At 42.9% G+C, this 27,359-nt stretch overlaps 1 protein-coding gene across 1 annotated transcript; it reads right to left on the reverse strand.

Moving 5' to 3' along the window:
- Positions 1 to 25,876, reverse strand: SLC28A2 (solute carrier family 28 member 2). The gene is made up of 17 exons (XM_009210087.4): positions 24,750 to 25,876; positions 24,525 to 24,613; positions 13,019 to 13,110; positions 11,893 to 12,076; positions 11,124 to 11,265; positions 10,381 to 10,494; positions 9,983 to 10,060; positions 9,465 to 9,545; positions 8,968 to 9,048; positions 7,551 to 7,676; positions 7,338 to 7,468; positions 6,758 to 6,926; positions 6,352 to 6,549; positions 5,653 to 5,734; positions 3,557 to 3,655; positions 3,166 to 3,277; positions 1 to 351 (listed from the first exon to the last, which is right to left on the reverse strand). Exons 1-17 carry the CDS (start codon positions 24,828 to 24,830, stop codon positions 234 to 236), a joined length of 1,977 nt encoding a protein of 658 aa, XP_009208351.2. The 5' UTR covers positions 24,831 to 25,876; the 3' UTR covers positions 1 to 233.
- Between the last annotated feature and the right edge of the window lie 1,483 nt (positions 25,877 to 27,359).

A 27,359-nucleotide genomic window follows, 5' to 3' on the forward strand; every position in this document is an offset into this window, starting at 1 on the left:
GCCAGGATGGTCTTCATCTCCTGACCTTGTGATCCGCCTACCTCAGCCTCCCAAAGTGCTGGGATTACAGGCATGAGCCACCACGCCTGGCCCAAAATGAATCTTTTAACATTTACTGTTATTTACTGTTAAAGATCTTGGTGAGTGAGTTGTGGGAACCCTGAGTACATAAACACCTTTGCAATCACAAAGCTGATAAGATCAAAACTGTTATGGAAATAGATCAAGCAGCCTTAGGCACAGACGGTATTGTTGTAGAATCCACAGCAGTTAGTAAGGGCCATAGCACTGAACTCCTTGTCTTCCCAGAGACCAGAAAAAGAAGGAGGGTTGGTGCCATTCAGAGAAGTACTGCAACGAAAAACCAGAGAGGTACATAGCGGGGTCAGACAGGAACAAAGCAACAAAACATATCAATAAGTTATACTAAGCAGCTGAAAACAAAAACAAAAACCTGAAAATTGATCCATCAGCCATGACTAAATAAACAGAACCCAATTATATTTCTTTTCTCATTCATTCCCAAGATAATACTGGCAAGAAACCCTCAACTATGTGTGTCTGCTCCTTTGCCCAACTCCTAACCACAGTCCATTTGGAAATTTCCAGATATCCCTGAGTCAAAATGTATGGCTTATAATGATTTAGTATTGAATTGATTCTAAAAAGTAAGGTGGTATTCCAAGGCCACCTTCCTCTTGAAAACAGCTTACACTTAATTAGTATAAATTAATTGGACAAAAACATTATGTCTTTCATATTCTAGATGCCAATGATCTTTAGTATGTGGCTTTAGAAAATCCACCAAAATGCCACAAGAACGTAAGAATCAGGCAACATGACGAACGTCCGTGTCTACAAAAAGTAAAAATTAACCAGGCACGGTGACATGCACCTGGCCTGTAGTCCCAGCTACTCAGGAGGCTGACATAAGAGGATTGCTTGAGCCTGGGCCAAGATTGTGCCACTGCACTCCAGCTGGGGCAACAGAGCAAGACTGTGTCTCAAAAAAAAAAAAAAAAAAAGAATCAAAACTGTGCCAGAGCAATGATGAATCCAGCTCATACCTCATCTTTAATAGTGCATCAAAAGGATTTTTTTTTTAAAAATATGTTAGTTGCCTTCTCTGATGATAACCTCCAAACACAGGAGGGGCAACATTCATGAACTTGGCCCAGTAACCTGTCAAGCAGCTAGCACCTGAATATCTACCTGTATAGTGAACAGACCGCTTAATAACTTCCAAATCTTTGTTTGTTTGTTTGAGACAGGGTCTCACCCTGTCACCCAGACTGGACTGCAGTGGTATGGATCACGGCTCACTGCAGTCTCTAATTCCTGGGCTGAAGTGATCCTGCCACCTCAGCCTCCCCACGTAGCTGGGACTACAGGCACACACCACCATGCCTGGCTAGTTTTGTTTTGTTTTGTTTTGTTTTAGTAGAGATGGGGTTTCTCCATGTTGCCCAGGCTGGTCTTGAACTCCTGAGCTCAAGCGATCCTCCTGCCTTGGCCTCCCAAAGTGCTGGGATTACAGGTGTGAGCCACTGTGTCTAGCCCATAACTTTTAAATCTATCTCCAGCTCTGATTTCTCTCTTGAAGTTCCCATGTGAGAACACACGGCCCTCAGGTCTCCAGGGTAATGCTGCTGAGGTTGAATAGAGTGTATGAGAAGGGCCGTGAGTATTGGTAACAGCCTAGATCAGTGTTCTTTTCTCTTATTGGGTGCATCTTCATTATTAGCTTAGTATGTTCCAGTGAGCATAGTGAGGTGGATTTTGAGTACCTTCACAGGGTAGTCCTGCAACTACCTCCAAGTTAACACATCAAAAACTGAATTAAGGCTGGGCATGGTGGCTCAGGCCTGTAATCCCAGCATTTTGGGAGGCCAAAATGGGAGGATCACTTGATCCCAGGAGTTCAAGACCAGCCTGAACAACATAGTGAGACCCCATCTCAATACAATAAATAAATAAATATAAAAAACAAAAACTGAATTAAGCCATAATCTCTCCCTTTTACTCCCATTCCTGAAACTAGTCCTCCTCTTCTGTGCATGAATGGCACTCCTTAGACCCACTTGCTCATGCCAGAAAAGAGACAGTCATTTAAGACTCCTTCCTCTTCTTCGCCCCACCTTTTCCTCCTATCTAGCCAATGATCAATCCTATTGATTCTACTGGATCTAGTGTATCTCCAACCTCACAATCACTTAGTATCAATTCTTACCATCTCTCACTAGGACTATTACAGCAGTTTGTTGGTCTCCTTGCCATCCAAATGGCTACCGAAATGATATGTTGAAACAGCATAGTTGATCATGCCAGTGTTCGGAATTCAGCAGGTCAAAACCTAAATTCTTTAGTATTTCATACAAGGCTTTTTATGATCTCTCAGCCTTTTTTCCCACCACTCTCTTCATTCACGCACATATCACCACCAATACACACACACCTTTTGATTTGAAGATTTGAAGGCACCAAACATTCTAGTTCCTGAAATCTTTCCTTTTGTGTGTTCCAAAACTAGTTCTTTTAGATTAATGACATACCCTCGTCTTTTCACATTCTAGATTTTGGTAAACAAGTTCGTTTTTACACTACCTGAACTCATCATGATTTTATAAATTCAACTTTATCCTCTCTCAGTTTTCTTCATTTCTGTCTGAAGAAGTGTATAATATTTTAGCCACTTATAACCATTGCTAAATCTACCTATAACCTATCTGTATTCCAATCACAATAAGTAGAGTAATTTCTTTTTTTAATTAATGTAAAATAGAGACAAGTCTCGCTATGTTGCCCAGGCTTGTCTTGAACTCCTGGGCTCAAGTCATCCTCCCGCTTCAGCCTCCCAAAGTGTGGGATTGTGGGTGTGAGCCACCATGCCCAGCCAGTAGAGTAATTTCTTATCAGGGAAACCATTTTTCTTTACTTCTTCCCTTGCTGCTCTACTTCTTAGTGGCCCGCTGACACAGGTAGACCCTGTCGCTGGAGCATACTAAGCTAATAATGAAGATGCACTCAATAAGAGAAAAGAACACTGATCTAGGCCGTTACCAATACTCACGGCCCTTCTCATACACTCTATTCAACCTCAACAGCATTACCCTGGAGACCTGAGGGCCGTGCGTTCTCACGCGGGAATGGGGTCCTGGTGCTCACCTCTGAAAGAGCCCTCTGCAGCACATGTAGGTCTCATAGGTTCTATTGGTGAAACTTGTGTTTAGGAAGGACACGCAGTCAGCTTCAGCTCCCCTGGGGACATAGAGGATTCCTGGATAAAGGAGACAGAGATACTGAGAGGAAGATCTGACACATGCTTCTCGAGGCTCTTTATTCTTTTGGTACGAATTGTGGACACTGTTGATTAGGTGCCTTTGCCATATATCTGTGGAATGGATGGGTAAATCAATATTCTGAAAGACATGCTGTCATGATCTAGGGAAGTGATCTCTGCTGCCCTTGTACTCAAGGACAATTCCACCTTCCTCATATTATTCCTCCAATCATCACCCTCATGCAGTGGTATCTCCATCAGAGCTGAGGCACCTACCTGCCATAGAGGCACTGATAAGGGATACACAGGCCCCTGTGAAAAGGGCCCTGACCACAACCTTGGACAAGTCACTCTTCCGGTGAGGTGCTATTGATGCTGCAGACAATAAAATAAAATAGCTTCAGCTTTTCCCCATCAGGCTATCAGGTATATCCCTCCACTTAGAAGAACGCAGAGGAACAAAACACAGCCAATGAAGAGCATCCTTATTACCATCCACCTGAGACTGGCCAGTGTTGCCCTAAGAAGTGTGCGTGTACATTAGTCCTGAGGGATCACTAACTTAGACTTTCCTCAGATCAAGGATTGAGTGTCTGACCCTCACTTTAATGGTTCTGTGAACATACCCAAGACATATCTGGATTAAGCAAGGCTCTGGGTTGCTCCAGACAGGTACAAATGCCTGGCGTTCGCCGCTTGAGATATGCACTGTTAAGCCTGGACCAGAATTAGATGGACTATTTTGAGACAGAGGGCTAAGTAAAGCAACACTCACCTAAGACTTAGCCACACAGTGCATATCCTACTACTAGATGGCAATCTCATAATCGGACAGTAATCAGGCATCAAGACTAGAACAATAGAGACAGGTGTTTAACAGAAGCAGAAAAGATAAACTGAAAGGGAATTATTTCACCTTTCAATTAAATCGGCTACCAAATACATGAATTAAATGACTCTACCCCAGAATATAATTGCCTTTAAAAAGGGACACACTGAGCTATATTTCTTATTATAATCCCTTCCTTCCCTCCCTCCCGTCCGTCCTTCCTTCCTTCCTTCCTTCCTTCCTTCCTTCCTTCCTTCTTTCCTTCAGACCTCCCTGTGTCACCCACGCCGGGCTGCAGGGGTGCAATCACAGCTTACTGGAGCCTCGATCTCAGTTCAAGCAATCCTCCCACCTCAGCCTCCCGAGTAGCTAGGACTACAGGCATATGTGCCAATACGCCTGGCTAACTTTTAAATTCTTCGTAGAGACAGAATCTCACCATGTTGCCCCAGGCTGCTCTCAAATTCCTACAGCAAGCAATCCTCCTGCCTTGGCCTTCCAAAGTGTTGGGATTACAGGCATGAGCCACCACATCCAGCCTAAGATCCATTTCTAACTTGGATCTTCCAAACTTCAGATCTGCTAGTCATCCCTGTGCCCCTGCACTCAAGGACAATTCCACTGTCTTCATATTATTCCTCCAACCATCACCCCCATGCAGCAGTATCTCCAACAGTCTAAATATATCTGCGTCTGCTTCAAAGACCCACTCTTTTAATGTTTGGTACTTGCAGATTTAAATCCAACACTTTACACCACTCTCCCTTACTATCTATCTGCCTTATGTGCCTGCTGCTTTTATTTGTTTTAATTCTTTGTGCTTCCATGAGGACTAGTGAGCAGCCTAATTTCAAAAAGTGTCTTCACTACTGAATAAAATACAAGACCAGGCGCGGTGGCTCACACCTATTATCCCAACATTTTGGGAGGCCAAGGCAGCAGACCACTTGAGGCCAGGAGTTCAAGACCAGCTTGACCAACATGGTGAAACCCCATCTCTTCTAAAAATACAAAAAAAAAAAAAAAAATGTAGGCATTGTGGCACACACTTGTAATCCCATCTTGGGAGGCTGAGGCACGAGAATCGCTTGAACCCAGGAGGTGGAGGTTGAAATGAGCTGAGATCACACCACTGCACTCCAACATGGGCAACAGAGTGAGACTCTGTCTCAAATAAATAAATAAATAAATAAATAAATAAATAAATATCTTTATTTATATATGCACTACTCCAGTTTAATGGCAAAATTGAAATAATATCATTATATTTTCTTCCTCATAGAGAAAAGTAAAATAAAATTAGTTTTTGGGGCCTCCAATCCAAACAAAAAAAGTAACTGAAGTTGAGATTATAAAGGGCTCTATACATAGCCAGGTGGGCCTGACTGCCTTAGGTCCAAGTTGACTGCAGCCTAAGAAATGGGTCCATTTCACAATGGCTTCTCTGTCTGATCCCAACTTGTACTGAAGCACCAGGACTGCCCACTGCAGAAGCTGGGATCTGGCTGTCTTACTGGGGAGCTGGGAAAATGGATGAACTCACTCAAGCCTCCAAGCGTGATTCCTATGGAACTAAGATTGGCAAATCCACAGAGTGAAAATGTTGTAATGATTTCAGCTCTCACCTAGGGAAAACAAAAATAAATAAGCAAATAAATTCAGTCCCATGCGTGCGGTCTTATAACCACAAGAGAAGTTCCAGCATACTGACAGCCCCCAATCTTTTCCATGGTTTCCCAAGATTATTCAGAAAATATCTGTTCCCTGAGTTACTATAGGGATAATGACATGGAAACCACCATGGGCCTCATTGCCCAACACTGTTCTTGTTGAAGGCTATGAATAAGGAGAAGTCCTGGGAATGAGGATTACAAAGGAAAAGGAAAGAGGCAAAGGGAAAGAAAAATGATATTAATTTGGAGCAATTTAAACTTTTAAATGAAGAAGGGGACCTTAGGCCATCAGAAGATAGTGTCTGCCCTGGACTGCCCCAGCTGTAAAGACCCAGCAATTACATTATAGAGAGAAGTTGGGTCAGAGTTGGGGCAGTGGTGGGGGCGGGCAAGGGAAAATAGCATGCAGACTGGTAATAGCTCAGGCGCTGCAAATGAGGCTGCTAGGTATGCTGTTCTGCTTGCTTTGTAGTTAGGTCTGCAACAAACCCGTGTGGCACTTTCTATCTACCCTCAGATAACCATGGTTGAGACCTCACGGTGTTTATGCTTTTTGGATTGTCACTTACAGAAATCCACTGTTTCTCTCCCTCAGTCCACTCCTCCACTCCAGAGAGACGTTTGTTCTTGTATTGAGACAGTTGCTGATAAGCCACAAACTCATTTATGAAGAACTTGATTCCCACCATCTCAGCCACCATTGGACAATCTGTCCACTCTACACCCATCATGAAAACCATGGGCCTTAGGAGATAGGAGCAGATGACCTGAGTGAAAGGGAGATATCCCAGTGAAAGAGGAAGGACTAATAGCAAAGGTCAGGTGCCAAGGACCTTCTCTAGAGCCTTGGCCCAATCTCCTCCACCCTTCTATGCATGATCTCTCTTGGCTTACTGTGAGTCAGAAGGACATGCATGGTTGAAGGGCTACCTAACTACATCCCAGAGGGACAGCCCAACAAATGTAATCCTTTACCTGGAAAGTGAGCCCCTGTATGTCCACCAGTTCTCCCAGCCAGGAGAGGGCAGCATTGATGAAAGCCAACACAGCCAAAAAGGCAACCAGGTTGGCTGCTACATTAGCAGCAAGGCCTATGGCATCTGTGGCTCCGATGCTAGCAGCTTCCAGGACATTCCTCTCCTTCCTGTGATCATGGGCAGAGGGCAAGAGTAGGGTGTCTACAGTAGTCTCGGCCCCTTAGAGAAGAGAAATCCCACTGTCCCTATCGTGCGAGAAGAGGGTGCAAGGCCAATGTACAAGGTGACGGGGTTCCTCAGAGACCCTATTAGTGGAAATTACTCTGAAGCAATATCAGATATAATTGTTATATAATTGCACTGATGGCAAGGACAGAGAGTACTGGCATGCAGAAGCTACTGCCAGGGCGGAGGGTTAAATGAAGAAAACCAGCATGATTAGCAAGCATCAGAGATAGGCAAGAAGGAATATGGAATCACATTATTTCCCCTCAGGGAGACCTGAAGTCTCTGCCACCACAGTGCCACTCTTAACTACAGCTCACTATCTCCGAAAGTATATGCCTCCTTGGACTCACCCACGGGGCAGCTTTACCCCCTCCTTGCTCTTGAACTTGGACTCCTCCACTTCCGGATATGCTAGCTTTGACAAGGCGAGAGCACAAGGGGCGGCCATCACAGAGGCAGAAATCAGGGATGATGCATCAACCTGTGAGGCCAGACTTAGGCATCAGTATTTCTGTCAAATCCAACTCGAGCTCACCAGGAGTGATCAAGCAGACTATACCTACCCCGAAGGATATGAAGACTCCTAGCACAGTGCCGGAAATGGTGGCAAACCCTCCAGTCATCACTGCATGGATTTCAGAGAGTGTCATGTCCCCAAAGTAGGGACGGATGAGCAGTGGTGCCTCTGTCTACAAACAAGGAGAAAACAGTCAGATTCCAAGAAGGAGCAACTCCCCACGCCAGAGTGCCCACCCCAGCCCCAGGGGCTGGACCCTCTAGACACACATCCGTCCAGTGTGAGCACTGTTCAGTGAGCCACAGCTTCACTTAGTGAGCATGGAGCCCAGCTGTCAGGCCCATCCAGCATCTGCTTTACTTCCTCTGGCACCCAATCATGTCCTGGCTGGCATAGTTCTCACACGTTTCCATACATGCTTGTTTCATCTATTGACATGTTAAAATGTTATAGAAGAGAAATGGTATATTTTCTTTGTATATTCTCAATGTCTAAAACCACACACTTACTAAACTTATGGAATGCAGTGCACTTAATGAGAACATATTAGATGATTAAACAGTACTCATTAAAGGAAATACAAATAGATGATCCAAACCCCCTGTTTATGAAATAATCAAAAGAAATAATGTTTGTGAAAATGTTATGAAATTATGAAGGGCCATCTATGTAAGCCATATCCAGCACTGACCTAAGATAATGATATCTATTATTTAACAAGTGCCAACTATGTGCCTAGCACTGTACTAGATGCTAAGGACATTAATATAAATAAGGCAAAGTCCTTACTCTTAGAAGCTTATAGTCTCACATAGGAAACTAGGCTGATTATGAATAATTTCAGCAAAATGTGGAGTGCTATGGTAAAGTATCCAGAAGTACTCTGAGAACATTTCAGAAGCAGCCTAGCGCCTTGGGAGAGAAAGACCTCAGTACTAACTCCCTGTGAATGTACAAGTCATTGTCCCCAACACTGAGCTGGTCAGTAGCATATATGGAGCCCTACTCCATACAGACGAATGTACCAAGCAAGTATTATGGGGAAGAGCCTTGGCATTAGCTATGAGCAAGACAAGTGATTTCCTCCTTAGAGACCGTGGAAACCAAGTACCACAGGGAGTCACAGGGAGAAACCAGAATGAGGATCAAACACTCTTCATAGCATCCGAAAGGGGATACGAGTTGGACCAGGATATTCCCTACATTCCTATATAGGAAGTGGTCGTTAGAAGTGGTGAAGGCTATCCCTCCAGATTAAGTATGACCAGGGAAGTGTTATTAGGCACAAAGGGTGAACGCAATGAGCAGCGTCTTCTCTGAGCTGCTGAGTTCTCTCTCATCTGAGATTGGCTGCCCCACAGTCTTCACATATTTGACTTTTCAGAAGGAAAGCATACTCTTGTTTTGTGCCAAATTTTCAGTTCCTCAGAGAGAACAAGACCAAAAGGCCTCAAGATGCTTACCATACCCACAAAGATGTTTCCTGCCACAGCCAGGGTCTCTGTGGCGGTGGTGCCCATAGTGACTTGTAAAAACCAGGCGACCTAGAAGAATACAGAAACCTAAACCATTAATGTTAGCAGGAATCTTGGAGAATGTCTCGCAAAACTCCTCCTCCTTCATTTTACTGATAAGGAAACTGAGGCCTAGAGAAGTAGAGCAGCAAGCCCAGGGCCAAAAAACCAACTTACAAACAGAGCCCTGACCAGAACTCAGGACTTATGGCCTTTAGAACAAGTACATTAAAACTCAGTATCAAAGGCAGTCCAGCTCATCTTCTCTCTGCTCTGCCCTCAGCCTACCTAGGGCCTGGGCTGATGGTTTGCTATCAGGCATGCTTGAGAGGGCCTGCCTTCCCCATTTTTCTAACACTCTAGACCCTAGCTATGGGCATTTTTCCAAAGCTGACAGATGGCAAGATGAAGGCCTGCCTCCTGGCTGGTGTGGGAGAATGACTCACCTTCTGAACCACCCATTGCACGAGGCCCAGGTAGTAGAGAATGGACATCACACATCCAAAGAAAATGATGATTGGTAAGGCCTGTGATGAGAATGGTGAGCAGGTGGTGAGATGTTACATTGCATACTCTGTGTAGACCGTAAACTGACTGTGTTTTAGGCTTCTAAGTTAAGCTCTTAGCATTCCAAGGGCATCTCATACAGGGTAGATATTCAGTACCCACACAAACTAGTTTAGGGATACATTTAAAATGTATTAAATCCATTGTCCCACCAGTACTAAACCACAAGCTGTTTTCTGACCCTTTTCCCCCAATTCCCATTTCTTCTAATTTTAGGATGGCAATGACCAAAGGGAAGGAGATGGATGCCATTTCCTTTACTGATGGGGTTAAACCCTCTTCTTAGGGTCAAACTGGTATACAGGGGGGCTGATGTCTTGGACACACACTTTCATCCTCCGCTTTATTCCTCCACCCCTCCATAGACCGTCATTCCTGCCCATAAAATAGGTATCACCTGAAAAGCAAAGACATCCTTGACCAGTGTATCCCCAAAGACAAAACTGGAGCCGGCCACAGTGTAGTTCAGGAAAATCTGAAGGGAAAAAAAGAAAAAGACAGAGAATAAGAATGAAACCCAAAAGGACACACAGGAAGATGAGACTAGCCCCATGTGTCCTGAGGACCTACTGTTGCTACTGAGGTTGGCCTCTCTTTGACAGCCCAGGGGCAGGCTATGTCCCCATGAGCTCTTTATTCATATTCTTAGCTGTATCCTAATACACTCTCTCCTTTCCCAACCAGATCTCCAACCACATCATTAACAAGATACAGCCTAATCTTCTCATGCTCCCCTCAAATCTCCTTTCTCTAGAGTTCTAAAAGGGAAAAGCCCTCACATTTAATTTCTCATACCTGGCCCTGCTCTCCCAGCCACTGAAATGCACTATATCCAAGATCAGTTCTCATGACCAAGATCCCAAAGACAAACTGAAGACCGAGGCCCCAAAACACTGTCCTCCAGGACACCTAGGATCAATAAGAAAATTATTCCAATGTGAGTTCTGCTTGTCCATTACAAGAGTTTTAAACATGTACTCTCAGTGGAACAAACCTAGGATGTTAACAGTAAGTCTAGGGTCTGATGGTGTAGGGAGCAGGGGCAATGGTGGGGAGAAACAGGGCAGTAATATATAAAAAGCCACATATGTTCATAAGGTTTTTTAAAAATGTGTCTAAAGATTAGATGACACTTAGACACACATATATGCATGCATACATACAAATAAAAGTTTTATAAATCAATATTTTAACAGTACTATCTGCAATGCAAACTGATTTTCTACTGTATTCTATTTTCCTTTACGTCCTTATTTTTTTTTCTTTTGTTCTTTATTTAACACTGACCTAGATTCACAAAATTGGTATCAAGATTCATTAATGGATTACAATCTACAGTTTGAAAATAAGTGATCTAGGGCCTCTGATAATTTTTTAAACCTCTCTTAGAAACAAAATTATCAAAGAGGCAAATTCTAGGGGTTGTTACAAACTTAGTTCTATGCCCTTATAATTAATGCTTGATGCATGTGCTTTATGATTAGCACTTGGCCCTTGGTCATGTGTTGCTATACCCAACCCAAATACCCAAAACTCACTGCACTGTGGTGTTTGGAGCAGGCAAAGAGGATGAGGATGAACATGCAGATTCCTGCGAAGGAGATCAGCTGCTCTGGCCTTTGGGCTGTGTCTAAAGCCAACCACAGTATAAGGCCAACCAAGGAGACTCCTGCAAACACCCTGAAGAAGGAATGCCAAGACCATGTCATCAACCCGGTGAATGAAAAACAAATAACTTATATAGAGAGTCTGAAAGTTATTCTCTCACTCCTGGCCGGTGATCAAAGGCCATGTGCATGCTGTGGCTGCTGTAGAGTCCAGTTCAGAATATACATAACTGTAAGTTTTCTCTTTAAACTCTAAGGAATTGTAAAAGGCACCAGTGGGTGCAGGAAGTCTGGGAGACTAGAGAGAAAAAAGCATAAAATGTATCAGGGAACTAAGGGAGACACTGATGAACACCAAATCAATTTGATTGCTTAATGCAGCTGCAAGGCTCTGTGTTCTGATTACTTCACTGAGGAGGAGTATGAGTGTTCTCATTTCTGACACAGGCCCTGATGACAATCAGACTAAAACTCTTCTCTGAGACTAAACTCCTCCTGCCCCCTAGCAAGGTTGAGACCCAAGGCTACAAGAATCTGGACTGAGATCCTGTGCTCAGAGGCCTGTTGCTATTTTTCTCTGCACTTTGGTTCTGAAAAGCATGTGTGTGGGTCTGAGAGACTGCTCAATAACTATCAAAAGAGAAAAAAGGAGGTGGACTGGGATAAGCTGTGAGGCCAGGTATTGAGATTCTTATCTTACCATTTCATCCAAAGCCTCAGGCGGGAGTTTTCAAAGGGCTTCAGACATCTTGTTAATTTTTTGCCCAGGAGCTTTTTCAGAAAGGAGTAAACCGGGACAAAGATCACCAAGCAGGTGATGACAAACAAGGCCAGTGCCCTCTGGAAATTCAAGATGCAAGCTGCCAGGAAATAGGCAGCATAGGCTAAAAAGAGAAGACGCAGAGTAATGATCAGCAAGGCAGTGCTTCCAATGGGCAAATGGAACTGCAGTCATGAATGCCTGGGACTTAAAGCAAGAAAAATCCTCCAGAGACCTTGCCACCCAGCCCTACTGTCAGACGGAGCTGCACTTCTTGAGGCCAGGATAGATGTCTAACTGTCCTCTTCTTCAGGATTCCCAAGGACAGTCTGACTTAGTGCGAAGACTGCATATTTTCACCGATCCCTAATGAAATCTCATTCCCTTCTATTTTATCTAATATCCTCTCTCTGTCCCTTGGAGTAGATTTGATCAGTGTTCACCATTAGACTCTTCAAAAGTCAGTCATCTCCCCTTGAAACTTTATTACCCCAGTCACTTTAACCTTGCCTCTGGAACAAACCATGTAAACAAGGCTACCACTAGGAAGTGCAGCCATGTGGACCTCATCCCATGGCTCTCTTACTCATCTCAAAATATAATTTTTGCTCTCACCATCCCAGCTGCCTCTTATTTTGACATCAAAGCCCCATACATGTTTTAAACAGAGCTTTGCTGTCTTTTAAGAATATTTTACATCATTGATCTTACTAGTAAGCCAGCAAATAAGTAAGGTATAATATAAGCTTCTGTCATAAAGGCTGTAAGAATCATGCACTCCACCAAATCAAGGCACTAAAAAAAGGATAAGCCCACATTCTCTGAAATATTTTAAATCTATCAAATAGTACACTTTTGAAAAACAGTTTATTCTCAGATTTTACTTGTTCCTATAAGTGCAATTCAATACATTATGGTTCACCTACAAGTAGTTAAGATCGATACATCAAATAGCTTTTTAGATCAGTTTTTAATAAAAATGCCTTCCACCTGGTAATCACCTTGACACAAGGCAAATTTCTAAAATAACTGTGTTTCTCACTCTCATGAATTCTCAGTGTCTCACCCAAACACAACAGGCCCAACAGGATCTTCTTGAACAAGCTGGCGTGTGTTTTGCAGAAACTTCTTGCTTTGCTGAAAGGCCACTGTCTCCTCCTAATAAGAACCCAAAAGTTAAGATACAAGAATTACTCCATCCCATTTCTACTAATTCAACTCTCAGAATTCAGATTACTAACACAAGACAGAATTAGCTCTTAGTCAATGAAGAATATTCTTCAGCCAGGAGGAAATTAGGTAGTGTTCTGCAATGCCAAAAAGGGCAAATCAAACCTTGCTGGTGGGCAGCAGGTCAGAATACCCTACTCAGCCTGAACTAGCAATATCCTTGGTAGTCTCCTACCATAGAAGTGGGCACTGCTTATGTCAGGGGTCTATGACTTTCCCATTCTGAAAGGACAGGGCATTGCTAAGCTTCCATATTCATAAGAGGGCCTATTCTTCTTAGAGGCAATTTGGCCATCCCTCCCTAAAAACCAAACAAACTTATGGCCTTGAGCATTCAGCCAGATGTGCATTGACAGACAGGAAGGAAAATGCCACCAACCTCAAGAATCGCTCTGGTTGGGCAGGCCTGAGAGAAGAGGCCCAGCAAGTAGGGATATTCAAGTTTGATTTAACAAACATGTATATGGTGCTTTCTCTATGCTGAGCTCTTTCTGAGAACTTAGCAAATACTAACTCATTGACTCCTCCTAAGACCCCTGGAGCTGTTACTATTAGCATTCCCATTTTACAGATGTGGAAACTGAAAAACAGAGAAGTTAAATAACTTTCCCAAAGTCACAGAGGCTGTAGGGAACAGACACAGAATACACACTCTGGCTTCAGCATGTAAGCTCTTAACCATCATTCTATGCCACGTCTTCCCTAGATGCCAGGCTTGCCTGTCTTTGCCACTCCTAAGTATGCTGAGCATGCTGCAGCCATCTGAGCCAAAAGTTCTAATTTCCAAAATCTTGGAAGCTCCAAAGAAGGTGATCCTAGTAAGAAGGTCCCAGTCTGGCAGTCATACTGAGGCAGGGCAGCTTAGCCAGGGTTAGGACAAGCCATTAACTCCTAATGCCCTGGGCCTTTGGCCCATAGAGTTCCATGGCTGCCCCTCCCATCTAACACACTCCCCGTTTCTAGTCTTCCTTTTCATTCCTGCTCTCATCACCTCCTGTCCCTGCTGCAGGGAGCCCAACCCTGTGTTGAGTGTGTACAGAGTGTGTACTATGAGATACAGGTAAGCTGAGAAAGGAGAAAACAATGCTTATCACCATCTGACTGGATCAACTCAAGATGATTCTTTAGGATCTCCAGAACTCTGCTTTGCTTTGCTTTGCTTCTCTTTAAGAGACAAGGTCTCACTCTGTTGCCCAGGCTGGAGAGAAGTGGCATGGTGTGATCATGGCTCACTGCAACCTTGAACTCCCAGGCTCAGGTGATCCTCCTGCCTCAGCCTCCCGAGTAGCTGGGACTACAGGTGTGCACCACTACACCCAGCTAATTTTCTTTTTTTAAATTTTTGTAAAGATGAGGTCTTGCTGTGTTCCCTGGGCTGGTCTCAAATTCCTGGGCTCAAGTGATCCTCCCTCATTTTTCCATGCTTAATAGAGAAAGTAGTGAGTAAAAGGGGCAGCATACCTGAGGAGCATCATTATCTTTGGAACATCATTTGCAAAGTATATCAAGGAATGAATTTAATTTCAATCCTGGCCTTCCCATGTGTGCCAGATATCTTTGGTGTGCTCCTCCAGCGCCACTCTCCACCCCACTCTGTGCCCTGGGAATTGAACTCCTGTAAACTACATCAACGTACTCCCATGTCCTCTGGCTTATCAAGTTTCGTTCTGCTACTGGGACCTCCACAGAAGATCAGAGTGTATGAAAAGACTGAGGTCAGTGTGTTGAGGAGGCCTTTTTATCTGACTTTCCTGCCAGGTGCTCTTACATCTTATTCCTTCAGGCCTAGGAATAGACACTGCTCACTGCTTCAAGACTTTTGGTTCTTGCACTATCCTTTCTTATGGTGTCACCACACCTCATACATATCTTTGTAATGGTCTCTTTGTAAATAAATTCTCCTATAATTATCTTAAGTATGCCATCTGTTTCCTGTTGGGACCTAAACTGATGTACTAGATAAAGCTGGTTTAAAATTATATGCAGTCAAATGCCAGTTGAGCAAGCCTCCTGCAAAACAAGAGGCAGGCATGGACTAGTCCTAGAGTAGATATAAATCACATGCCTAGAAAAGATTTCTTCCATCACCTCCTGACCACAACTCACCATTTCCTGGGAACTAAAATTCAGGAGTACTGCAGGAAATCAATTAAGAACACTCATTTCTGCAAAACCCATTAACAACCTATTCCTAGAATATCAGGTTGGAACTGAGCCTCGGGTTTAAAAAATAAAAATAAAAAATTGGTTGGGTGTGGTGGCTCATGCCTGTAATCCCAGCACTTTGGGAGGTCAAGGCAGGAGTGGGGGGATCACTTGAGGTCAGGAGTTCGAGACCAGCCTGGCCAACATGGCAAAACCTTGTCTCTACTAAAAATACAAGAATTAGCCAGGCGTGGTGGCGGGCACCTGTAATCCCAGCTACTAAGGAGGGTTAGGCAGGATAATCGTTTGAACCCAGGAGGTGGAGGTTGTCTCTACTAAAAATATAGAAAAATGAACTGGGTGTGGTGGCATGAACTTGTAATCCCAGCTACTCGGGAGGCTGAGGCAGAAGAATTGCTTGAGCCCGGGAGACAGAGGTTGCAGTGAGCCAAGATCACACCACTGCACTCCAGCCTGCCCGACAGAGCGAGACTGTCTCAAAAGAACAACAACAACAAAAGAATAATGAAGGTCAGGCGTGGTGGCTCACACCTGTAATCCCAGCACTTTGGGAGGCCAAGGCGGGAAGATCACTTGAGGTCAGGAGTTTGAGACCAGCCTTGCCAACACTGTAAAACGTTGTCTCTACTAAAATACAAAAATTAGCTGAGTGTGGTGGTGCATGCCTGTGGTCCCAGCTACTTGGAAGATTGAGGCAAGAGAATCGCTTGAACCTGGGAGGCGAAGGTTACAGTTAGTCGAGATCGCACCACTGCACTCCGGCCTGGGCGACAGAGCAAGACTCTGCCTCAAAAAATAAAAATAGGCCGGGCGCGGTGGCTCAAGCCTGTAATCCCAGCACTTTGGGAGGCTGAGGCAGGAGAATGGCGTAAACCCGGGAGGCAGAGCTTGCAGTGAGCTGAGATCCGGCCACTGCACTCCAGCCTGGGCGACAGAGCGAGACTCCGTCTCAAAAAAATAATAATAAAATAAAAAATAAAAAATAAAAATAAAAATAAAATAATAATGACAAGAAAGCAGATAAAAATCAGTCTGCATTGAAGGATCAGATTAAAGATGTCCTGAGGAACCAAGAACGGGAGTAAGAGAGGATATAGACGGGGGTCTCGGTGTTTTTCCTGAGAATGGCTAGCCTATAATCAATCATTCAGTCTCGCCCGTTCTTCACCAAAAGTCTCTGGGATTTGACTTCTCTGATCTATCCCTATTCACCCTGCCTAAGCCTAGGCCCTCTTCATCTCTTGCTTGAACAATGGTAAGAGCCTTTTAACTAGCTTTTGCCACCACTCTCCCTACTGCAATCCCCTCATCACATTGCTGTCAGAATTGATTTCTAAGAAACAATATGGTTCCTTTTCCTCTCCTGCTTAAAAATCCCTTTGGCCACTGGGGGCAGTGGCTCATGCCTATAGTTCCAGCACTTTGGGAGGCCGAGGCAGGCAGATTACCTGAGGTCAGGTGTTCAAGACCAGTTTGGTCAACATGGCGAAACCCCGTCTCTACTAAAAATACAAAAATTAGCCGGGCTTGGTGGCATGCGCCTGTAATCCCAGCTACCCAGGAGGCTGAGGCAGGAGAATCGCTGGAACCTGGGAGGCAGAGGCTACAGTGAGCTGAGATCGCACCACTGCACTCCAGCCTGGGTGACAGAGCAAAATAAAAATTTTAAAAAAGAAAAAAATATCCCTTTGTCTCTTACTCAAGAGGTTTTGTACTCACAAAACCAGACCTGTTAGGACTTTATAGCATGTCCCCAACTAAGACTTCCTGTCTCACAGTCTTACTGCTTGCCTCTTTCCCACTATACAAGCCAGTGTTCTGCCAGTCCATATATCCTACCCTTCACGGGACACGTAAGAACCGTTCACACCCCACACCCGGTATGCACTATTACCTTTCTCCATCTGACAAACTCCTATTCATCCTCCAAGATCCAACTAAATGTCAACTCCTAAGTAAAGCCTTCCTTGATTCCTTCCAGTCAGAATCAGTTGCTCACTTTCTTGTGGTCTTGTGGCATTTTACATCTTTGTTCTAGCACTTACCATATAACATGATATTGTCATTTTTCTGTTTACCTGTCTTTCTTAGGTTGTGAGCATATCAGGGAAAGGTGCATTTCTGTTTTTATCTTTGTATTCTTGGTGCCTAACTTAGTACCTAGCACATACTATTATTGCATTAGGTTGCTAACAAGTGCCCGGCCCATAATAGATGTTCAATAAGTGCTTGCTGGCCAGGCACGGTGGCTCATGCCTGTAATCCCAGCACTTTGGGAGGCCGAGGCAGGTGGATCACGAGGTCAGGAGATCAAGACCATCCTGGATAACACGGTGAAACCCCATCTCTACTAAAAATACAAAAAATAAGTTGGGTGTGGTGGCAGGCACCTGTAGTCCCAGCTACTTGGGAGGCCGAGGCAGGAGAATGGCGTGAGCCCGGGAGGCGGAGCTTGCAGTGAGTCGAGATTGTGCCACTGCACTCCAGCCTGGGTGACAGAGTGAGACTCCGTCTCAAAAAAAAAAAAAAATTTTGCTGAATAAAGGAATAGGTAGGTAGATAGATAAATTCACAAAAATGATTTGTCTATATACTTGTGACAGATAGCTAGAAAGTGTGAAAGAATATCATTTACAGTGGTAGCAATGTCATTCAGGGTATTAATTTTTTAATTCTTTTTAAAATTGACAAAAATTGGCTCAGTGCAGTGGCTCACACCTGTAATCCTAGCACTTTGGGAGGCCAAGGTGGGAGGATCACTTGAGCCCAGTAGTTTGAGACCAGCATGGGCAATATTGTGAGACCCCATCTCTAAAAAAAAAAAAATGAAAATAAAATAAAATTGGCAAAAATTGTATATGTTTATGGTATACAACATGGTGCCTTAAAATATGTATACATTGTGGAATGGCTACATCAAGCTAATGAACACATGCATTACCTTACATACCAATTTTTTTTTTTTTTTTTTTTTTTTGAGACGGAGTCTCGCTCTGTCGCCCAGGCTGGAGTGCAGTGGCTGGATCTCAGCTCACTGCAAGCTCCGCCTCCCGAGTTTAGGCCATCTCCTGCCTCAGCCTCCCGAGTAGCTGGGACTACAGCCGCCCACCACCTCGCCCGGCTAGTTTTTTGTATTTTTTTAGTAGAGACGGGGTTTCACCGTGTTAGCCAGGATGGTCTCGATCTCCTGACCTCGTGATCCGCCTGTCTCGGCCTCCCAAAGTGCTGGGATTACAGGCTTGAGCCACCGCGCCTGGCCACATACCAATTTTTTTAATGGCAAGTACTTAAAATGTACTCTTGTTTGTATTTCATCATTTATAAAATGTACTCCTACTTTTATACACTAAGAAAGAAAAATGCTGCCAATTAAAGACTTGAACAGGCACTTCACAAAAGAGAATATTCAGTGGCCAGAAAAAGCTGAAAAGGTGCACAAGTTCCTTAGCCATTAGGGAAATACAAAGCAAAGCTACAATGTGATAATACTACACACACACAATGGAGATAATGAAAAAAGACACGCTCTCATAACACTGCCAGAGGAGTGAAATTTGGTACAAATATGTTTATCATCTATTAAAGCTACATAAACCTATACACATACCCTATAGCATGGCAATTCCACTCCAAGGTATATACCCAATAGAAAGGTGTATTTATCTTTACTAAAGACATGCACAAAAATATTCATAGCTGTACCATAATAGCAAAAACATAGAAACTACTAAAATTCCGACCCACAGTAAAATGAGCAGATAAACTGTAATAGATTCTTACAATGAAATACTATACAGCAATTAAAAATGTACAAAGTACAATATATGCAATAATGTGGAAGAATCTCCAAAACACAACGTGAAGCAAAAGAAGCCAAACACAAGAGTATATATATGGTATATTTTCATTTAAAATATAAATTAGACTTCCCATATAAAATCCAAACACAGGCAAAATTAATCTATGATGCTAAAAGTCAGGATAATGATTACCCTTAGGGAGGCTGACTGAAAGGAAACATAAAATGGTTCTTGGGTACTGATAATGTTTTGGTTCTGCATCTGGGCGATGGTCATATAGGTGTATTCGCTTTGTGAAAATTCATTAAGGCTTATGTTTATTTTTCTGTATGCATGCTATACCTTATTAAAAATTACACTAAAAAGGCAAAAAAACTGTACCAGTTAAACTATGGCATGCAATCAGTCTCAAAAAAAATTAATAAAAATAATAAAATTTGACAAAAAACATGTATATCATATATATTTTTGAGATGGAGTCTCACTGTTGCCCAGGCTGGAGTGCAATGACATGATCTTGGCTCACTGCAACCTCCACCTCCCAGGTTCAGGAAACTCTCCTGCCTCAGCCTCCCGAGTAGCTGGGACAACAGGCGCCCACCACCATGCCCGTTTAATTTTTATATTTTTATATTTTTAGTAGAGACTGGATTTCACCATGTTGGCCAGGCTGGTCTCAAACTTCTGACCTCAAGTGATCCACCTGCCTCGGTCTCCTGAAATGCTGGGATTACAGGCATAAGCCACCGTGCCCAGCCCCAAGGAATATTTTTTAAAGGTAAAACTAAGGCAAATACGTGACCCGTCGAGTTTTAATGTACATTGTAAACAATGACACAGTTCTGAGTGTTAAGTACTCGGAACTGTGTCAATGGAACAAAAGATTTAAAAACAGATCCAAATTATCACATTAACTTAACGAAGTCAAAGTAACATCGGAATAGAGAAAGAACTCACAATTTAATAACTATTGCTGGAAAAGTGGGTATCAGTATGGAAAAGCATCAGCTTAGAGCTACATGTCAGATTACTCTCTACAAAGAATCCCAGATCATCAGAGTCAATCAAACAAAAGAATAAAAAGAAAAAGAAATAAATACTTAAAAATCAATACAGAAACAAAACAATTGAAAAATGTATACATGAAAAAATTACAAATAAAGTCTATTATCTAGATTATATACATAACTTACTAACATGTATTTATTGAATTTTGGATGTTATGGAATTTTAAGTATAAACTATGGGTGAAGCATTGTTCTCAGTGTTACAGGAGACAAAAGGATGAAATAGACATTTATCTCGCCCTCAATGTGTTTACAGGCCAGTATAGGGGATATAATGTACATGTAAGTCTATAACAAAATGTCAAAAGCTTAAAGTGTTATAAGAGAGGTTCAGATAGAATGTTAAAAGTTTGGAGGAAGAAGGGACCTCTTAGGACTGGGGCCAGTGAGACTGAGGTGAGGAGAGGCAGCATCAGGGAAAGTTTCATGGACATGATTGCTCTTGAGTTGAGCCTTAAAAGATGTGTTGTATTTGGGCTCAAAGACATAAAAGGAAGACAGTATGCTCAGAAGCAACGATGAAATGACATGCACGACATGGAGGCAGGAAATTGAGGATTACATATAAGGAACGGTTGATAGTTGACTTTCACTAGAACATAGGGTGGCATTAGAATGGGAATTGCAAGAGTTAATGTTGGAAAGTCAAGTTGGATATAGATCCTGGTTGGGGGGCAGTGGTTGTGGGGAGAATTGAATACCAGGCTGTGGAGTTTGGCTTTGTTCAGGAGCAACTGGGGGGCCACAGAGATTTGTGAATAAGGGAGTTCAGGCATACTTTAGGCAGTTTTGGTAGAAGCTATATAGGACAGGTTGGCAGGAGGTGGGGAGAACTGGAAACAAGAAATCTATGTGGGTTCTATTTGAGTTGGTCGGGAGAAAGGAAATGAGGTTCAAAATCCAGAACTTACTTTAGTTGATAAAGAAAAGTAGGCCAGCCACGGTGGTTCATGGTTCACACCTGTTATCCCAGCACTTTGGGAGGCCAAGGTGGGCCGATCACCTGAGGTCAGGAGTTCAAGACCAGCCTGGCCAACATGGTGAAACACCGTCTCTACTAAAAATACAAAAAAAAGTTAGCTGGGTATGGTGGAATGTACCTGTAATCCCAGCTATGCGGGAGGCTGAGACAGTAGAATCGCTTGAACCCAGGAGGTAGAGGTTGCAGTGATCACACCACTGCACTCCAGCCTAGGTGGCAGAGTGAGACTATCTCCAAAAAAAAAAAAAGAAAAAGAAAAGAAAATCACACACAGAAATACGGAAAGTAAGGCAAATGGAGGAAAATGTGTAGCTTTACAAAAATTTAAAGAAATGCAAGTGAAGGTCAGGCACATGGCTCACACCTGTAATCTCAGCACTTTGGGAGGCTGAGACAGGCAGATTGTTTGGGCCCAGGAATTCAAGACCAGCCTGGGTAACAAAGTAAGACCTCGTTTCTCAAAAAATAAAAATAAATACAAGTTAGGAACCTTAAGGCATGATTTTATATCTATGTAATTTTAGTTAACATTGTTTATATCAGAAAATATAAAGTCGATGAGAATTGAAGGGAACTGGACACGTTATATATCAGAGTAGTTTAAGGTGCCAACAACAGTCTGGCAAAAAAACTCACAAAAACCAAGATCTTTTCAGCTAAGTGCTAATATTATTCTTGTTTTACAGGATGAACACTGAGGCTTAGAGAAGGTAAATAACTTGCCCAAAATCTGGTAAGTGGTAGAGTCTGCAGGGGAAGCTGGCCTGCGCTGGCTTGAGAGAGGTGATTGCCACATTCCCAGGAATTGTGCAAGCCATTACTAAAAATTAAAACTATATAAACGTGTAATTAAATTACATTAAAGACAAAGGTAATAAAAACTAAAAACTCATAATTTTCTAATTATTTTACTACATTTTTCTGTTATGTGAGCTCATGAAGTTATTCATGACTGCTGTATGTGTATAGTGGAAATTTTGTATAATGATGTGCTCTGATACATCTCTTCCCAACTCTTTGTTCAATGATATCCCTTTGGTTACTTGAAATCAGCCATGTTGAGAGTTTTTACCTTACAGGCAAATACTGTAAATGAAGTCTTAATTTATTATTTCATCTAGACTAAAGATTAGCAAGCTGTGGTCTGTGGGCCAAGTTTATCTCACTTTCTTTTTAAAAATTAAGTTTTATCAAAACACAGCCATGCTCATTTGTTTAGTATCACCTGTGGCTGCTTTCCTACGAAAATGGTAGAGTTTAGTAATTGCAACAGAGACCACATCAACCACGAAACCCATAATATTTACTACCTTGTCTTTTACAGGAAAAGTTTGCCAACCCCTGGTCTTACTCTTCATTAAGGTGAGCAAAAATACTAACCAACATTCATTGCAAAACTACACTCGGAGAGGCGGGTTTTTTTTTCTTTTTTCTTTTTTTTCGAGACAGGGTCTGACTCTGTCCCCTAGGCTGGAGTACAGTGGCACAATCATGGCTTACTGCAGCCTTAACCTCCTGGGCTCAAGTGATCCTCCCATCTCAGCCTCCTGGAGTAGCTGGGACTACAGGCACACACCACCACGCCCTGCTAATTTTTAAAAAATTTTTGTAGAGGCAGGTCTCACTATGTTGCTCAGGCTGGTCTTGAATTCCTGGGCTCAAGTGATCCTCTCACCTCAGCCTCCCAAAGTGCTGGGATTACAGGCATGAGCTACTAGCCCGGTGGAGAGTCCATTCTTAAACATTTACCAGCATACCACTGTTCAAATACAGACCCAAGTCATGAAGTTATTCATGACTGCTGTATGTGTATGGTGGAAATTTTGTATAATGATGTGCTCTGATACATCTCTTCCCAACTCCTTGTTCAATGATATCCCTTTGGTTACTTGAAATCAGCCATGTTGAGAGTTTTTACCTTACAGGCAAATACTGTAATCTCACGTGATTAACGACCACACTGCTAAGCAAAATATGAAATATCATGTAAGCATGAAAAACTTACAGAGTTTACTGTCAATTCAGTATATATAAAACATGATAATACAAAAATTTTTAGAAAGAAGCAAATTGTGAAGAAAACAAAAATTGTAAGAAGTCACTGAGGTAGCTTTCAAAAATAAAGAGAAAAAAACAACAAAATCACCTTTTGTTTGGAAGCTGTTCTGAATCATCTCCATATATAGTCATGTGTTACTTAACAACAGGGATACATTCTGATAAATGCACCATTAGGCAATTTCATAATTATGTGAACATCTTAGAGTGTACTTATGCAAACCTAGATGGTATAGCTTATGACACATCCAGGCTATATGGTGGATCCTATTACTCTTAGGCTGCAAATCTGTTCAGCCTGTTTCTGTACTTAATACTGTAGGCAATTGTAGCACAATGGTAAGTATGTATGTATCTAAACATATCTAAACATAGAAAAGGTACAGTAAAAATACAGTATTATAATTTTATGGGACCACCATTGTGTAATGATATACACCATTGATACACACCATTGTACACCGTTGTACAATGCGGTCCATCATTGACTGAAACATCGTTATGCGGCTCATGACCGTATTCCCTTTAGAAGCTATCCAATATCCTCTTCTCAGCTTTTAGTGATGACTTCTGCACTCTTTTATAAAGACCCACTCCTTTCCAGACCATGGAACATTGCTTCCTTCCATATTATCTATTTTACTCAATTTTCTTTGACATTACTTCTGGGACCAGATCCATGAACAAATTCAAAGATTTTTCTCACTCCTCCTTCCTAGACCCCTGTTCAGGTAGCACTGTGAACACCCCTGTTCACATACCTTCTTCATTCTTGAGACTCCTCTTTGGACTTCTAAGACATTGTCCTTTTTTACTTTCTTTATTATCATTATAATAGGTCCTTCTGTGTTTTCTCCCCAGGTTTCCCTTCCCCTCCACCATTCCCAAATCTGAGTATTCCAGAAGAGTTACCTTTTTTTAAAGATACAGTAAATTAATTTCTGAAGGGATTAAAATGAATATCTACATGTTGTTATGAAAATAAATATATAACATAAAGCAATCTGCAAAATAGTAAGTCTACACTCAAAATCTGTTAGCCATTATTATTACCATTGTTGTTATTTTTGTCTTCAGTCCAATCAACACTGATACTGCTGAACTCCTATTGTTTTTGGCACAGGATTAAGTAACAATTAATTACATAAGGTACATATATATATGTACACATGCTAAGGGGGAGCAGTTGTGATAAGACCACAAGCTGCTCGAAGGGGTAACCCTCCCTAGGCCCTTTCCTAACTGAACAAGATTCCAAAACACCAGTACCTCTGTTGAGTGGAAGGGCCCAGTCCATCCCCCAGGCTGTGTCCTTGTGTGTCAGTCCTGTTGCTTCCCTCAGGCTCTACTTCTTTTTCCTACAAGCACAGGGAGTGTTGGAATCAGTCACGGAGCCTTGCCAGGGATGATGGGGATTGAGAGCAGTCAGACACCCTACAGGAGGCCATGCAGCCGTGCACAGCTCTGCAGAGAGAAACTAAACTGGTGAATTACCATGAGCTCCAGCCCCGGGTTCTCTGTGCCAGTTTCCACTGTGGACAGGGCAATGGACTGTCTTCCACTTGCTTTCTCCATCTCTTGTTCTCCTCAACTGAAAAACAAATTCGGGGTCAAGCCTGAAAGATTGGTCATTCTGTCCTGTGGGGATGGGGAGAATTTTTAGGACCCGTTACCCATGGAAAATGCAAAACTAAAAGTCTTTGAAGGCTTAATTGATTTCTTTAAGAACTGAGAATTGAGAAGATTGGATGTGTAATTTTTATGTAATACATAATGAAAAATAAAATCCTATTTCCTCTTGTGAATAGCTAAAGAAGGGGCAATAAGATAGGAGAAGAGAAATGAAAGGCAGTGGAATTGAAATAAATTAGTGGGCTGCCCAGGGCCCCAGGATCTGGGCTATAAAGGTTCCTACTTGGACCCTCAAAGGAAGAGTCATAGGGTAACTACTCCTTTTAGCCTGGGGGAGGCCCCACTAAGCTTGCTGAGTAAGAAGGAAATGGGGAGCAAGGCAGTTGGGAAGACCCAGACCCTAAAGTACGCTGAGCAGACAAAGATTAACAAGCCTTCAAATTCCTGACTATAATGCAGCATAAAAATTATGTTTTATGCCCCAGAGAGAACTCCTTATCAGTGAAATTAATGAAATTTACATTTAAAGTAATTAGTATGAATGTTAATGATCCCAAGTAAAGTTTTTAAACAAAATAAGCAAACATTTGGGCCTCAGAATAAGCAAATTTAGTATATGGACATTCACAATTAGAATATAAGTTCATTCTGAGATATTTCTTTACTTTGCAGAAAATTCCTTTCCCCATGAATTTGCTTTTAAAAATGTGATCTCTTCAAGCACTTGAAGTATGATTTCATTAAACACACATAACCAACTTATAGTGTGTAAATTAGGGCCTTCCTGACGAGGCACAGAACTACCTGCATTTAGTTTAAATATGATCTCTTTAAAAATTTGGGAACTAGGCACCTGCCCTCCCCCAACACCTTTGCTTACCCCAGCTTGTGGAATTGATTCCCTCTGGCTGCGCAGCGAAGGACTGAAAGAAAAGCTCAGCTGCCAGGAACGAGGGGCAGCTTGGGTGGGGCATGGGGGCTTTGCTGCCATTGGTTAGTTTTATGTCTTGGGCCCTCCTTCGCTGAGCCTGCCCACACTGTGAGGAGGACTACACCTCTCAAGTTAAATATTATATCTTTTTCAGACTGTTTTGCAGGCCTAAGACTTCTGCAGAGGTGGCGCCCGCCCGTAATCCCAGCACTTCGGGAGGCCGAGACTGGCAGATCGCTTGAGCCCAGGAGTTTGAGACCAGCCAGGGCAACATGGCGAAACCCCATCTCTACAACAAATACAAAAATTAGCTGGGCATGGTGGCACACACCTGTGGTCCCAGTTACTCGGGAGGTGGAGGTGGAAGGATCCCTTGAGCCTCTGGAGATGGAGTTTGCAGTGAGCTGTGATTTCGCCACTGCACTCCAGCCTGGGCGACAGAGTGAGACGCTGTCTGAAAACAAAACAAAACAAAAGAATTCTGCAAGAACTTATAACAGGTGCATCCCTGGGAGCATTATCCACCACGAGTCTAGGCACTGGGTAGCCTGTAAAATAAAGTAAGAGCCGTCTCTGTACCCAGAAAATTTACCATCATTTTGTACTGGAAAGACATGCCCTAGAAAACAATAGAAAGCACGACTGTACGTGATTCGATGCCAAATGACTGCTAGGAATTCTTTTATTAATCCATTCAACAAATATTTATTGAGTAACCACTATTAGCCAGCCACCGTTTTCCATGCTGAGGACACAAAAATGAGTGAGACAAGGTCTCTGCCATCAAAAAACGAACAGACCAGTGAGGAAAGACAGATGTGTCAAGAAAGGCTTTGCAGGCCGAGCGCGGTGGCTCACACCTGTAATCCCAGCACACCGGGAGGCCAAGGCGGGCGGATCATTTGAGGTCAGGAGTTTGAGACCAGCCTGGCCAACACAGCGAAACTCCAGTTCTACTAAAAATACAAAAACGATCTGGGCATGGTGGTGCAGGTTTGTAATCTTACTTACTCAGGAGGCTGAAGCAGGAGAATCATTTGAACCCAGGAGGCAGAGGTTGCAGTGAGCCATGATCATGCCACTGCACTCCAGCCTGGGTGAGCGAGACTCCATCTCCGTCTAAAAAAAAGGCAGGAGGTGGGTAGAGGGTAGAGGGAGAGAAAGAGAGAAAGGCTTTGCAGAGCTGGTAACACTTATTCTGGCCTGGAAAGGAAGGAAGAAAGAAAGAAAGCTTTCTATGACTCCCTCTAGATAAAACTTAGGACCCCTCCCTGTACTCTGATTGTACCATGTTGTTGCTGAACCCTATAGAGCACATACCATCTCCTGCTAGACCGTGATCTCCTCAAGTACAAGCTCTGTCTTTTTTTTTCCTTAGACAAAGTCTTGCTCTGTCACCCAGACTAGAGTGCAACGGCACTATCATGGCTTATTGCAGCCTCTAACTTCTAGGCTCAGGTGATCCTCCCATCTCAGCTTCTGGAGTAGCTGGGACCACAGGCATGTACCACCGCACCTGGCTAAATCTTTTTTTAATTTCT

This window comes from Papio anubis, chromosome 7 (genome assembly GCF_008728515.1).
Source record: "Papio anubis isolate 15944 chromosome 7, Panubis1.0, whole genome shotgun sequence".
NCBI lineage: Eukaryota > Metazoa > Chordata > Mammalia > Primates > Cercopithecidae > Papio > Papio anubis.